We start from the raw sequence: 15,576 nt of genomic DNA on the forward strand, positions 1-15,576 counted from the left end.
CCTATGCACACATGTGCTTATATATTTGACAATAAACTTTGACTTTGACTTGCCTTGATAACAGAGGAAGAAGTAAAAATACCTCTAAAAAGACCACAACCTTTTCATAGGGTTTGGAGGCTTGTGTTCCTCAATGACCCAGAGAGCTATGGTAGCTGGAGTCAGGGCTTTATGATTTGGGTCATGGTAAGGTCACCCATGCCAAACAGGTCAAAGCGCCAGACTAAGAGTGGTCCACTGGCCCTCCAGGTTTGCTGGTTCAGCTTAGAAACATAGAAAACACAATACAGGCGCTTCGGCCCACAGGGTTGTGCCGAACATGTCCCTACCTTGGAAATTGCTAGGTTTACCTAGAGCCCTCTATTTTACTAAGCTCCATGGCCCTATCTAAAAGTCTCTTCAAAGACCCGATCGTATCCGCTTCCACCACAGTTGCCGGTAGCCCATTCCACACACTCACCACTCTCTGAGTAAAAAAACTTACCCCTGACATCTCCTCTGTACCTGCTCCCCAGCACCTTAAACCTGTGTCCTCTTGTGGCAACCATTTCAGCCCTGGGAAAAAGTTGCTGACTATCCACACGATCAATGCCTCTCATCATCTTATACACCTCTGTCAGGTCACCTCTCATCCTCCATCGCTCCAAGGAGAAAAGGCCGTGTTCACTCAACCTAAGGCATGCTCCCCAATCCAGACAACATCCTTGCAAATCTCCTCTGCACCCTTTCTATGGCTTCCACATCCTTCCTGTAGTGAGGTGACCAGAACTGAGCACAGTACTCCAAGTGCGGTCAGACCAGGGTCCTACATAGCTGCAACATTACCTCTCGGCTCCTAAATTCAATTCCACGATTGATGAAGGCCAAAACACCGTACACCTTCTTAACCACAGAGTCAACCTGCGCAGCTGCTTTGAGTGTCCTATGGACTCTGACCCCAAGATCCCTCTGATCCTCCACACTGCCAAGAGTCTTACCACTAATACTATATTCTGCCATCATATTTGATCAACCAAAATGAACCAATTCACACTTATCTGGGTTGAACTCCATCTGCCACTTCTCAGCCCAGTTTTGCATCCTATCAATGTCCCGCTGAAACTTCTGACAGCCCTCCACGCTATCCACAACACCTCCAACCTTTGTGCCATCAGCAAACTGACTAACCCAACCCTCCACTTCCTCATCCAGGTCATTTATAAAAATCACGAAGAGTAAGGGTCCCAGAACAGATCCCTGATGCACTCCACTGGTGACCGACCTCCATGCAGAATATGACCTGTCTACAACCACTCTTAGCCTTCTGTGGGCAAGCCAGTTCTGGATCCACAAAGCAATATCCCCTTGGATCCCATGTCTCCTTACTTTCTTAACAAGCCTTGCATGGGGTAGCTTATCAAATGCTTTGCTGAAATCCATATACACTACATCTACTGCTCTTCCTTCATCAGTGTGTGTAGTCACGTCCTCAGAAAATTCAATCAGGCTTGTAAGGCATGACCTGCCCTTGACAAAGCCATGCTGACTACTCCTAATCATATTATACTTCTCCAAATGTTCATAAGTCCTGCTTCTCAGGATCTTCTCCAACAACCTGCCAACCACTGAGATAAGACTCACTGGTCTATAATTTCCTCTGCTATCTCTATTCCCTTTCTTGAATAAGGCAACAACATTTGTAATCCTTCAGAACCTCTCCCGTCCCCATTGATGCAAAGGTCATCACCAGAGGCCCAGCAATCTCCTTCCTCGCCTCCCACAGTAGCCTGGGGTACATCTCATCCGGTCTTGGCGACTTATCCAACTTTGATGCTTTCCAAAAGCTCCAGCACATCCTCTTTCTTAATATCTACATGCCCAAGCTTTTCAGTCTGTTGCAAGTCATCACTACAAACACCAAGATCCTTTCCATAGTGAATACTGAAGTAAAGTATTCATTAAGTACCTCTGCTATTTCCTCCAGTTCTATACATACTTTCCCACTGTCACACTTAATAGGTCCTATTCTTTCATGTCTGATCCTCTTGCTCTTCACATACTTGTAGAATACCTTGGGGTTTTCCTTAATCCTGCCCGCCAAGGCCGTCTCATGGCCCGTCCTGACTCTCCTAATTTCCTTCTTAAGTTCCTTCCTGTTAGCCTTGTAGTCTTCTAGATCTCTAACATTACCTAGCTCTCTGAACCTTTGGTAAGCTTTTCTTTTCTTCTTGACTGGATTTATTATAGCCTTTGTACACCACGGTTCCTGTACCCTACCATAACGTCCCTGTCTCATTGGAACATACCTATGCAGAACTCCACATAAATATCCCCTGAATGTTTGCCACATTTCTTCCGTACTTTCCCTAAGAACATCTTTTTTCAATTTAAGCCTCCAATTTCCTGCCTGATAGCCTCATAATTCTCCTTACTCCAATTAAACAGTTTTCTAACTTGTCTGTTCCTGTCTCTCGCCAATGCTATTGGAGATAGAATTATGATCACTATCTCCAAAATGCTCTCCCACTGAGAGATCTGACACCTGACCAGGTTCATTTCCCAATACCAAATCAAGTACAGTCTCTCCTCTTGCAGGCTTATCTTCATATTGTGTCAAGAAACCTTCCTGAGCACACCTTACAAACTCCACCCCATCTAAACCCCTTGCTCCAGGGAGATGCCAATTGATATTTGGGAAATTAAAATCTCCCATCACGACAACTCTGTTATTATTATACCTTTCCAGGATCTGTTTCCCGATCTGCTCCTCGATATCCCTGTTATTATTGGGCAGCCTATTAAAAAAAACACCCAGTAAAGTTATTGATCCCTTCTTGTTCCTAACCTCCACTCACAGAGACTCCGTAGACAATCCCTCCATGGCGTCCACCTTTTCTGCAGCTGTGACACTATCTCTGATCAACAGTGCCATGCCCCCACCTCTTTTGCCTCCCTCCCCATTCTTTCTGAAACATCTAAAGCCCAGCACTTGAAGTAACCATTTCTGTCCCTGAGCCATCCAAGTCTCTGTAATGGCCACCATATCATATCTCCAAGTACCGATCCACGCTGTAAGCTCATCGGCTTTGTTCACAACACTCCGCTTTAAAATAGACACATCTCAAACCTTCGGTCTGAGCACATCCCTTCTCTATCACTTGCCTATCCTCCCTCTTACACTGTCTACAAGCTTTCCCTATTTGTGAGCCAACCTCCTCCTCTTCCCCAATCTCTTCAGTTCGGTTCCCACCCCCCAACAATTCTAGTTTAAACTTTCCCTAGTAGCCTTAGCAAACCTCCCCACCAGGATATTGGTCCCTCGGGGATTCAAGTGCAACCTGTTTTTTTTGTACAGGTCACACCTGCCCCAAAAGAGGTCCCAATGATAGAGAGATCTGAATCCCTGCTCCCTGCTCCAATCCCTCAGCCATGCATTTATCCTCCAGCTCATTAGGGCTAACAACTCTGACTGATCAAAAAAAAACAATTGCTACGGGAAAAGCAATGAAGAATCCTTCCATACAGACAGAGATGGAGGACATTCATTGCTACCCTAAACACCAGTGGCATAACATTATCCTGTTGTGGAAGCCATCCTCTTTTCATCTTCTGCTCTTTTACAGACAGTGTGATGTTTGCTTCCAGATTTTCCTGGTATTTAATTGCATTCATTCTTCCCTCTACCAGTGAAATGTTCCCTGTGCCACTGGCTGCAACACGAGCCCAAAGCATGATCAATCCACACCCATGCTTAACAGTTGGAGAGGTGTTCTTTTCATGAAGTTCTGCATCCTATTTTTTCAAGCATATTTTTGCTCATTGCGGCCAAAAAGTTTTAATTTAACTTTTTCAGTGCACAGGACTTGTTTCCAAAAAGCATCAGGCTTGTTTAGATGTTCCTTTGCAAACTTCTGACGCTGAATTTTGTGATGAGGACATAGGAAAGGTTTTCTTCTGATGACTTACATGAAGGTCATATTTGTGCAGGTGTTGCTGCACAGTAGGACAGTGCACCATCACTCCAGAGTCTGCTAAGTCTTACTGAAGGTGTTTACAATCAAATGGGGGTTTTGATTTGCCTTTCTAGCAATCCTACGAGTAGTTCTCTCGGAAAGTTTTCTTGGTCTTCCAGACCTCAAATTGACCTCCACAGTTCCTGTTAACTGCTATTTCTTAATTACATTACGAACTGAAGAAACGGCTACACGAAAACGCTTTGCCATCTTCTTATAGCCTTCTCCTGCTTTGGGGGCATCATTTATTTTAATTTTCAGAGTGTTAGGCAGCTGCTTAGAGGAGCCCATGGCTGCTGATTGTTGGGACAAGGTGTGAAGAGTCAGGGTATTTATAAAGCTTTGAAATTTGCATCACCTGGCCTTTCCTAACGATGACTGTGAACAAGCCATAGCCCTAACAAGCTAATTAAGGTCTGAGACCTTGATAAAAGTTATCTGAGAGCTGAAATCTCTTGGGGTGCCCAAACTTTTGCGTGGTGCTCCTTTCCTTTTTTTTCTCACTCTAAAATTGTACAAAACAAAAATAATACACTAATCTTGCTTGAAACATTCTTTTCAACATTTTATCTTTAACGTTATGACTTTTGGAGATCATTTCATCTTCTACGCACAACTACTCACAGTAACAGAAATTCTGACCGGGGTGCCCAAAATTTTGCATGCCACTGTAACCTCAGATACGCAAGTGAAAATGTTCTATTTCACCAACTGTTCCGAGCAGAGTTTAGATTAATGTGATATGTATGTGTGATTATAACAATGTTGAAGGGTTATAGCACAGCTTATAGAAGGCTGGGTATGTTCTAACTTTTCCACAATGAGCTCTCATTATTCCTGTTCATCTTCCTTCCGTAGGCGGGTTTTTCGCACATGCGGCTTTGGAAACTGAACCAGTGGCTGATGATCCACATGTTCCACTGTCGTATGATCCTCACCTACCACATGTGGTGGGTCTGCTGGCAGGACCTGGACAAAATCAAGCTCTACGTTCCAGTTCCACAGCTGGTGGTGTTCTTTGCCGGGCTTTTTCTCCTCACATTCATCATCAATCCATACTGGACACACAAGAAGACGTTGCAGCTCTTTAACCCAGTGGACTGGAACTTTGCAAAAGAAAGAAGCAGTGTGGCAAATGGTGAAAGGAACATGACTCTTAAGAAAGCAACATGATGTGGAGCATACAGCTGCCATCTGGGTGATGAAGGAAATTGGCAAATGGGCAACATTTGACACTTAAATTGTACATCAATTTGGGTTCAGGCCTGTCCCCCAGACTTGGAACTTGTTTATGTTTTAATTGTCACTACCATCAAAGTATTCCTACAGTCCAAGTTATGCAGTGATACTGACCGTGAGGCAGAAAAGGTTTTGAGAAATTGAAACTGTTGGTTTACATGTATATGGTTTGAACACTGATTTGACAATTCCTTCTTAAACCTTTCATGAGATTTTTTTGGCAATTGATTCTCAGAAGGTCCTTTTTTTAAAGTAATTCATCAGACAGTAATAAATAGTAACTAACTGATTGTATTAATGTTTTTGGATAATATATTCCTTTGACAATGTCATTGAGCTTGTGTCTACTTCCTGCTCATTGTGATAAATACTTAACTTATCTGCACTCACACTAGTAAAACTTTGCTGCAGTAGATTCTTCTTTGACATTTAAGACATCATGGTAACTTTTTCAGTATTTTATCTCTTCATATAGTTGTTCACTGTTAAACAGTATTTTACATTCTTAATATTGATTGCTGAAGATCCAGTATGTGCCCTGTAATAATTAACTGTGTGAAATGTAAGGTTTCTATAAGCTGCCTATGCTATATTGAACCTGAAGTTTGTGTATTACTGGAAGGAAAGTCCTACAAGAACTCCCTTAGTCCTGGCAGAGGAAATGCCAATTGGACACTTATTTAAAAGGCTATTTGTATTACAGTTTATTTGTATTTTGTGGATGTTACCTGTACAATTTCTAGAACTGGCTAATTTCCAAAGAAAGTCTTGCGCTTGTTTTGCCATATTACTGCTGGTTTAGTTTTATAATTTGCCTCATAACCTTTGTACTCTTTGAAGATAAGCAACAGAGCAATTTTTTGTTGGATTTGCAAGTTTTATACTTCCTCATTGTCATGATTCTTGTCAACAAAGGAGGGAAAATCGCAACACTTCCAATTCGGGCAAATTCAGTGTGAAGGTGAGCAGCCCACCTGTCCTCTTTAAAGAGCACAGGAAGATGGAAGCACACAAAATACAGGAGGAACCCAGCAGGTCAGGCAGCATCTATAGGGAAAAAAAAGTAAACAGTTAGTGTTTCAGGCCGAGACCCTTCATCAGTATTGCTTTGATTTCCAGCATCTGCAGATTTTCTCTTGTTTGTAGTTTGAAAAGTTTGTCTCCAGTTCCAAAGGACAACATTTTTGATTGAAGTTGTGATGATTGTTTGAAACATCTGCTTTGATTCAAATAGTTAGCGAAAGGTGAAGAACTGACCACGGAAATGTGAGAGTAATTTTCACTATACCTTTTGGGAGGTTTAAGCCTTTGACTTGGGCTGAGTTAATTTTAAGCTGATTTTTAAATTTGTCAGATTTTAACTTTTTACTGGGTGATCAATCTCTGAAACAAGGCATGGTAAGCTATGTGTGGTCAGACTATCCATACCAGGTTTCCCTCTGGTCCCCAAGTTGATCTATTTAATTTTGGAGTTGGCCTTCAGTAGTCATTGAGACCCAAGGATGAAATCTTGTGTCAGGCTAATCAAATTCATTGTTTTACAAACACTGCAGTAAACAGAGTAATTGGTAGTCACCAAAAATAAACCTGTGCATGCCAAGTGTTTAAGGATGATCTAGTCACAGTTTCTGAAATGGGGGAAAGGGTTTTACTAGTCAGTTAATGAAGGAAAAGACGGAGAGCTAAGAGCAAGTCTTGAAGAAATTTGGCCAGGCTTTGAAATTTGGTTCTATTCCAGGAAAGTAGTCCAAAAATGTTTTTCCTTTTGTTTTCTAAGTGCAAGATGATTTTATTATTTTGACAAGGGATTGTAGTTGTCGCCCAATGAGAATGGTGGAAACAGCAGCTGTATATGATCGCTTATTTAAATAAACCAGCCCAACCATTGCTCAAGTCCTTGAGTTCTCATTCGCTTCTTTGTATAAGTTTGGAGATGTGATTTAAAAAAATGCCTCAATAAAGAACAGCAAGTAAGCATTCATGGGTTCATGGCCTATTCAGATGGCAAAACCGTTCCTAAACACATTCTGTGTGTCTTCAAGCTTCTGTACCTCCCTGATGGTAGTAATGAGAAGAGGGCATGTGCTGGTTGGAGAGGTTCCTTCATGATAGATTTTGCCACCTTGAGGCAGTGCCTCTTGAAAATGACCTCACAGGTGGGTTGTGCCTGTGACAGAGCTAGCTAGCTTCTGCAGTGTTTTTCATCATGTGCATTGGAATCAACATATCAGGCTGTGATGCAACCAGCCAGAATAGAACAGTACAACACAGTACCAGCTCTTTGGTCCATGATATTGTGAATGAGGTCATGATGCAGAGGTCTCTGTCAATGTCTGATATCTCAAACCTTTACTGACTGTCATGGTAGCTGTCCATTTCATCAGTAATAATAGCGGCATGGATACAAAAATGTTCGGGTTTGTGGATTTGGTTTGAAAACTTGCTGAAATATAGGATGGCAGGAGAGGAATTGTCAGAGGGAGATTATTCCTGAGTGATCATCAAATTAAGTTTATCAGGGAACACCAATAAATCAGTTTAAACCCATCTGTAGTTCAAGAACAGTTATTACCCCACAACCATGGGGATCCTGAAACGAAGATAACTTCATTCCCCTCAATGTTGAACTAATTCTGCAACCTGCAGGACTCTACAATGCATGTTCTCAATTTTGTGTATTTTCATTTTCACAATTTATGTTTGTTTGCACATTGGGCTCATTTATGTATAGTTTTTCACTAATTCTGTTGTATTTATTTTTCTTGTGCTTCATTGCCTGCCGGAAAATGAATCTCAAGGTGGTACGTAACATATGAACTTTGAAAAATATAGTTACTTTAACTAATCCCTGCTGGTGGGTGACGCCAGAGTTTTCCATAAGACATAGGAGCAGAATTGGGCTATTTAGCCCATAGAGTGCTCTGCTATTCAATCCTGACTGATTTATTTGCCCCGTAAACCCCATTCTCCTGCTAACTTTTGATACTGTTACTAATCAGGAACTTATCAACTTCCACAGTGAAGTTCCAAACGGTTCCACACAGCCTTGTCTGTGTTTGGTATCCTCATTTGTTGATGGTGATTGATGCAATGCCAGCTGTTCATTTTAAAACTTAAATTCCATTTCTATTTTTTGAGGAATATGGACTCAGTTGCAGTAATGCATGTTACTGATACTGTTCAGTCAGGAAAGGGGGACATTTTGTAATCGCAAACAACAGGAATTCTGCAGATGCTGGAAATTCAAGCAACATACATCAAAGTTGCTGGTGAACGCAGCAGGCCAAGCAGCATCTATAGGAAGAGGCGCAGTCGACGTTTCAGGCCGAGACCCTTCGTCAGGACTAACTGAAGGAAGAGTGAGTAAGGGATTTGAAAGCTGGAGGGGGAGATGCAAAATGATAGGAGAAGACAGGAGGGGGAGGGATAGAGCCGAGAGCTGGACAGGTGATAGGCAAAAGGGGATACGAGAGGATCATGGGACAGGAGGTCTGGGAAGAAAGACAAGGGGGGGGGTGACCCAGAGGATGGGCAAGAGATATATTCAGAGGGACAGAGGGAGAAAAAGGAGAGTGAGAGAAAGAATGTGTGCATAAAAATGAGTAACAGATGGGGTACGAGGGGGAGGTAGGGCCTAGCGGAAGTTAGAGAAGTCAATGTTCATGCCATCAGGTTGGAGGCTACCCAGACGGAATATAAGGTGTTGTTCCTCCAACCTGAGTGTGGCTTCATCTTTACAGTAGAGGAGGCCGTGGATAGACATGTCAGAATGGGAATGGGATGTGGAATTAAAATGTGTGGCCACTGGGAGATCCTGCTTTCTCTGGCGGACAGAGCGTAGATGTTCAGCAAAGCGGTCTCCCAGTCTGCGTCGGGTCTCACCAATATATAAAAGGCCACATCGGGAGTACCGGACGCAGTATATCACCCCAGTCGACTCAGGTGAAGTGATGCCTCACCTGGAAGGACTGTTTGGGGCCCTGAATGGTGGTAAGGGAGGAAGTGTAAGGGCATGTGTAGCACTTGTTCCGCTTACACGGATAAGTGCCAGGAGGGAGATCAGTGGGGAGGGATGGGGGGGACGAATGGACAAGGGAGTTGTGTAGGGAGCGATCCCTGCGGAATGCAGAGGGGGGGGGGAGGGAAAGATGTGCTTAGTGGTGGGATCCCGTTGGAGGTGGCGGAAGTTACGGAGAATAATATGTTGGACCCGGAGGCTGGTGGGGTGGTAGGTGAGGACCAGGGGAACCCTATTCCTAGTGGGGTGGTGGGAGGATGGAGTGAGAGCAGATGTACGTGAAATGGGGGAGATGCGTTTAAGAGCAGAGTTGATAGTGGAGGAAGGGAAGCCCCTTTCTTTAAAAAATGAAGACATCTCCCTCGTCCTAGAATGAAAAACCTCATCCTGAGAGCAGATGCGGCGGAGACGGAGGAATTGCGAGAAGGGGATGGCGTTTTTGCAAGAGGCAGGGTGAGAAGAGGAATAGTCCAGATAGCTGTGAGAGTCAGTAGGCTTATAGTAGACATCAGTGGATAAGCTGTCTCCAGAGACAGAGACAGAAAGATCTAGAAAGGGGAGGGAGATGTCGGAAATGGACCAGGTAAACTTGAGGGCAGGGTGAAAGTTGGAGGCAAAGTTAATAAAGTCAACGAGTTCTGCATGCGTGCAGGAAGCAGCGCCAATGCAGTCGTCGATGTAGCGAAGGAAAAGTGGGGGACAGATACCAGAATAGGCACGGAACATAGATTGTTCCACAAACCCAACAAAAAGGCAGGCATAGCTAGGACCCATACGGGTGCCCATAGCTACACTTTTAGTTTGGAGGAAATGGGAGGAGCAAAAGGAGAAATTATTAAGAGTAAGGACTAATTCCGCTAGACGGAGCAGAGTGGTGGTAGAGGGGAACTGATTAGGTCTGGAATCCAAAAAGAAGCGTAGAGCTTTGAGACCTTCCTGATGGGGGATGGAAGTATATAAGGACTGGACATCCATGGTGAAAATAAAGCGGTGGGGGCCAGGGAACTTAAAATCATTGAAAAGTTTAAGAGCGTGAGAAGTGCTACGAACATAGGTCGGAAGGGATTGAACAAGGGGTGATAAAACAGTGTCGAGGTATGCAGAAACGAGTTCGGTGGGGCAGGAGCAAGCTGAGACAATAGGTCGGCCAGGACAGGCAGGTTTGTGGATCTTGGGTAGGAGGTAGAAACGGGAAGTGCGGGGTGTGGGAACTATAAGGTTGGTAGCAGTGGATGGGAGATCCCGAGCGGATAAAGTCGTTGATAGTGTGGGAGACAATGGCCTGGTGCTCCTTAGTGGGGTCACGATCGAGGGGTAAATAAGAGGAGGTATCCGCGAGTTGTCGCTGTGCCTCTGCAAGGTAGAGGTCAGTACGCCAGACTACAACAGCACCCCCCTTATCAGCGGGTTTAATCATAAGGTTAGGATTAGTGCGGAGGGAGTGGAGAGCAGAGCTTTCCGAAGAAGCATTGGCGCTGCTTCCTGCACGCATGCAGAACTCGTTGACTTTATTAACTTTGCCTCCAACTTTCACCCTGTCCTCAAGTTTACCTGGTCCATTTCCGACACCTCCCTCCCCTTTCTAGATCTTTCTGTCTCTGTCTCTGGAGACAGCTTATCCACTGATGTCTACTATAAGCCTACTGACTCTCACAGCTATCTGGACTATTCCTCTTCTCACCCTGTCTCTTGCAAAAACGCCATCCCCTTCTCGCAATTCCTCCGTCTCCGCCGCATCTGCTCTCAGGATGAGGTTTTTCATTCTAGGACGAGGGAGATGTCTTCCTTTTTTAAAGAAAGGGGCTTCCCTTCCTCCACTATCAACTCTGCTCTTAAACGCATCTCCCCCATTTCACGTACATCTGCTCTCACTCCATCCTCCCACCACCCCACTAGGAATAGGGTTCCCCTGGTCCTCACCTACCACCCCACCAGCCTCCGGGTCCAACATATTATTCTCCGTAACTTCCGCCACCTCCAACGGGACCCCACCACTAAGCACATCTTTCCTTCCCCCCCTCTCTCTGCATTCCGCAGGGATCGCTCCCTACACAACTCCCTTGTCCATTCGTCCCCCCCATCCCTCCCCACTGATCTCCCTCCTGGCACTTATCCGTGTAAGCGGAACAAGTGCTACACATGCCCTTACACTTCCTCCCTTACCACTATTCAGGGCCCCAAACAGTCCTTCCAGGTGAGGCATCACTTCACCTGTGAGTCGACTGGGGTGATGTACTGCGTCCGGTGCTCCCGATGTGGCCTTTTATATATTGGTGAGACCCGACGCAGACTGGGAGACCGCTTTGCTGAACATCTACGCTCTGTCCGCCAGAGAAAGCAGGATCTCCCAGTGGCCACACATTTTAATTCCACATCCCATTCCCATTCTGACATGTCTATCCACGGCCTCCTCTACTGTAAAGATGAAGCCACACTCAGGTTGGAGGAACAACACCTTATATTCCGTCTGGGTAGCCTCCAACCTGATGGCATGAACATCGACTTCTCTAACTTCCGCTAGGCCCCACCTCCCCCTCGTACCCCATCTGTTACTCATTTTTATGCACACATTCTTTCTCTCATTCTCCTTTTTCTCCCTCTGTCCCTCTGAATATACCTCTTGCCCATCCTCTGGGTCACCCCCCCCCTTGTCTTTCTTCCCGGACCTCCTGTCCCATGATCCTCTCGTATCCCCTTTTGCCTATCACCTGTCCAGCTCTCGGCTCTATCCCTCCCCCTCCTGTCTTCTCCTATCATTTTGCATCTCCCCCTCCCCCTCCAACTTTCAAATCCCTTACTCACTCTTCCTTCAGTTAGTCCTGACGAAGGGTCTCCGCCTGAAACGTCGACTGCGCCTCTTCCTATAGATGCTGCCTGGCCTGCTGCGTTCACCAGCAACTTTGATGTATGTTGCATTTTGTAATCGCACTGTCCACCAGATGGCACCATTGGGTCAGGGACAAACTCCTCCAGAATCAGGTTGCTTACAATTAGGTTAGCGGACGTGAAATTCGGGGCTCTGGCAGCAGTATTGTGCAGAGGCATATAATTATTGTACATTACAAAATATGCAAAAAATAAAACAACTAAAAGTGAATTGTGCGTAACTGTAAATCTGAGCACCAGGGTTCAGTGTTGTCAGACAGAGGCCAGCTGCAGAGAACACTTCCAGAGCCAGAATCTTATCACAACCTTTTAAAAATCTTCCTGACCTTATTAATTTCTCTTGTTCATTATTTTAATTTGTAAACATAGAAATGTTGGAACAAACATACCAAAACTGAAGTAAAACTAAGTGGTGAGTGCATGCAACGCAGGAGTGGAGGAAGATACATTAGGGACATTTAAGAGACTCTTATGCACATGAATGATAGAAAAATCAAGGGTGATCTGGGCAGGAAGGGTTGGAATGATCTTGGGGCATGTTAAAAGGTTGACACAACATTGTGGGCCAAAGGGCCTGTGCTGTGCTGTAGTGTTCTAGGTTCTAAGACCATAACACATAGGAGCAGAATGAGGCTATTTGACCCATCGAATCTGCTCTAGCATTCAATCTTGGCTGATCCTTTCTCCCCACCCCTCCCCATAACAGGTCCACTCCCCAGCCTTCTCCCCATAACCCTTTATGCTGTGTCCAATTGAGAACCTATCAATCTCTGCCTTAAATACACCCAATGACTTGGCCTCCACGGCTGCCTGTGGTAACAAATTCACCACCCTCTGCTAAAGAAATTTCTCCACATCTCTGTTTTAAATAGATGCCCTTCTGTCGTGAGGCTGTGCCCTCTTGACCTAGACTCTCCCTCCATGGGAAACATCCTTTCCACATTCCTGGAATCATCCTTGTGAAGCTCCTCCGAACCCTTGCCAATGCCAGCACATCTTTTAGATGAGCAGCCCAAATCTATTCACAATACTCCAGGTGAGGCCTCACCAGTGCCTTAAGAAAGTATCAGCATCAAATTCCTGCTCTTGAAATAAATGCAAACATTGCATTTTCCTTTCTCACCACCAACTCAAACTGCAAGTTAACTTTTAGGGTGTTTGGCACAAGGGCTCCTTAGTCATCTTGCATCAAAGATTTTTGGATTTTCTTCCTGTTTAGAAAATATTGTGCACATTTATTTCTACATACCAAAGCACATGACCATCCATTTCCAACATTGTATTTCATTTGCCACTTTCTTGCCCATTCTAATCTGTCTAAGTCCTTCTGCATCCTACCTGTTTCCTCAACACTACTTAGCCTTCCACCAATTTTCGTATCATCTGCAATCTTGGCAACAAAGCCATCTATTCCATCATCTAAATCATCGATATACAGCATAAAAAGAAGCGGTTCCAACACTGAGCCCTGCAGAACGGTACTCGTCACTGGCAGCCAACCAGAAAAGGAACCTTTTATTCCTACTGTCTGTCTCCTACCCATCAACAAATGCTCTAACCATGCTAGTACCTTTTCTAGAATACCATGGGCCCTTAACTGGGTAAGCAGCCTTATGTGTGGCACCCTAGATCCCATGTGATATAACCTCTAAGCCACATCCAAGGCCATGTGAACAACAGCTACCACCCTCCCCTCATCAATCCTCTTCATCACCTCTTCAAAAAAAAATGCAGTTTGTGAGATGATTTCCCACCCACAAAGCCATGCTGACTATTCTTAATGAGACATTGCCTGATGAATCCTGTACCTTAGAATCACTTTGAGGAGAGGCGATCTGAGGAATGATTGTTTTTGACAAATAGGGGCATCTGAATCTGGTTCATTGCAGTCTGATCTTCACCATGTTTACAAGGATTGGGCTGTCTCAACAGCCGTCAATGCACCCGAACCCACAGTCACCATTGTGGACGCAAGATCACTCTTCCAGGCATCTACGAAGACAAAAGTTGTAGGTCCGTTGTCTGAGAGTCTGGTGGCCAAGGACCAGAGGTTGGAGGCTTATCAGTGGGTGGGGTGGATGGTTGGGAAAAGGGGTTGTTTTGCTGTTGTTGCTACTTGTGTTGTTCTGCTGAACTTTGTGGCCACGCTATGTTGGTGCTGGAATGTGTGGCAACACTTGCAGGCTGCCCCCAGCACATCTTTAGGTTTAGTTGGATACCTCAGTCACAGATCAAGTACAGGCACGAACCACAAGTGGGTTCCAACAGAATTTTCAAACATCCAGTGATTCAGATACAGATTAGTTTGTTGTCACACACCAGGGTGCAGTGAAATTCCTCACTCATGTGAAGTTCACAATGTGCATGGTGTTAGTAAATACAGCGATAGCCAATTAACAACACATCCCACACTCCCCCACCATCCCCACATCCTCTTACCACCACCCCTCCTCCCTCCATTCCACTGCCTTCCTTTCTCTCCTCCCCCAGTCCCTCAACTTTTTCCACTGTTCCCCACCTCGCGTTCTCTCCACAATTTCTCATAGTCTCACCCTCTCCTTTTCCTGTTCTTCCACTCCCCCTCCCCCACACTCTTTCCCCATTCTCATTAGCCCCTTTGTTTTTCCACCACTCCCCAACTCCCCTCTTGCCCCATTCTTTCTCCTGCTCTCTCCCCCACTTCTTTCCTATTCCCCCTACTTTCCCCCACCAACCCCATCCCTCCTCACACCCTCTCCCTGTCCCCCATTCTTCCATCTTCTCCATTCCCTTATGTCCCACTGCCTCACAACCATTCCACCCTCTCCCATTCCTCCTCTACGTACACCCATTCCCCTTCTCTCCAACCCTCTCACTCCATCCCATCCACCTGTTCGCCCTTCTCTTCTCAACTCAACTCTTTCCCACCCCTACCCTCCCCATCCCCCTCTCCCATCCAATACCCACTCTTCTCCGCCCTTCCCACCATACCCTCCCCTCTCCTCCCACCCCACCCTCTCCTTATCGCCTCCCCTCCCACCCCACCCTCTCCTTATCGCTTCTGTCTCCACCCCCCCCGTCCCATCCCGTCCCAACCCACCCCGCCTCCTATTTTAGCTCAATGATACGCCTAAGAAATCCAGACACACACATCCTAGACGAAGGGTCTCGGCCTGAAACGTCGACTGCGCCTCTTCCTATAGATGCTGCCTGGCCTGCTGCGTTCACCAGCAACTTTGATGTGTGTTGCTTGAATTTCCAGCATCTGCAGAATTCCTGTTGTTTACATCCTAGAGGAACTCAGCAGGTCCGGCAACATCTCCGTGAATAATAATGAATGGCCATTTCAGGCCAGGACCCTCCCCACACACTGCTCGACCCTGCCGAGTTCCTGCAGCATTTTGTGGGTTTCTACTCGTCGCTCCCTTGACTACGGTAATTGATTGACGTGTAGATGAACCA

The 15,576-nt window shown here is 45.4% G+C and overlaps 1 protein-coding gene across 2 annotated transcripts in view; it reads left to right on the plus strand.

The window, feature by feature from the left end:
* Positions 1-7,517, plus strand: part of cln8 (CLN8 transmembrane ER and ERGIC protein) — a 35,972-nt gene extending 28,455 nt beyond the window's left edge. For both annotated transcript variants that reach the window (XM_063071428.1, XM_063071437.1), the window contains exon 3: positions 4,851-7,517. In XM_063071428.1, the coding sequence (XP_062927498.1) occupies positions 4,851-5,165 (315 nt within the window). In that variant the 3' untranslated portion in view covers positions 5,166-7,517. The remainder of the gene's footprint in view (positions 1-4,850) is intronic.
* Positions 7,518-15,576: the final 8,059 nt, after the last annotated feature.

The sequence above is a fragment of the Mobula hypostoma genome, chromosome 2 (assembly GCF_963921235.1).
Source record: "Mobula hypostoma chromosome 2, sMobHyp1.1, whole genome shotgun sequence".
In the NCBI taxonomy this organism is placed as follows: Eukaryota; Metazoa; Chordata; class Chondrichthyes; order Myliobatiformes; family Myliobatidae; genus Mobula; species Mobula hypostoma.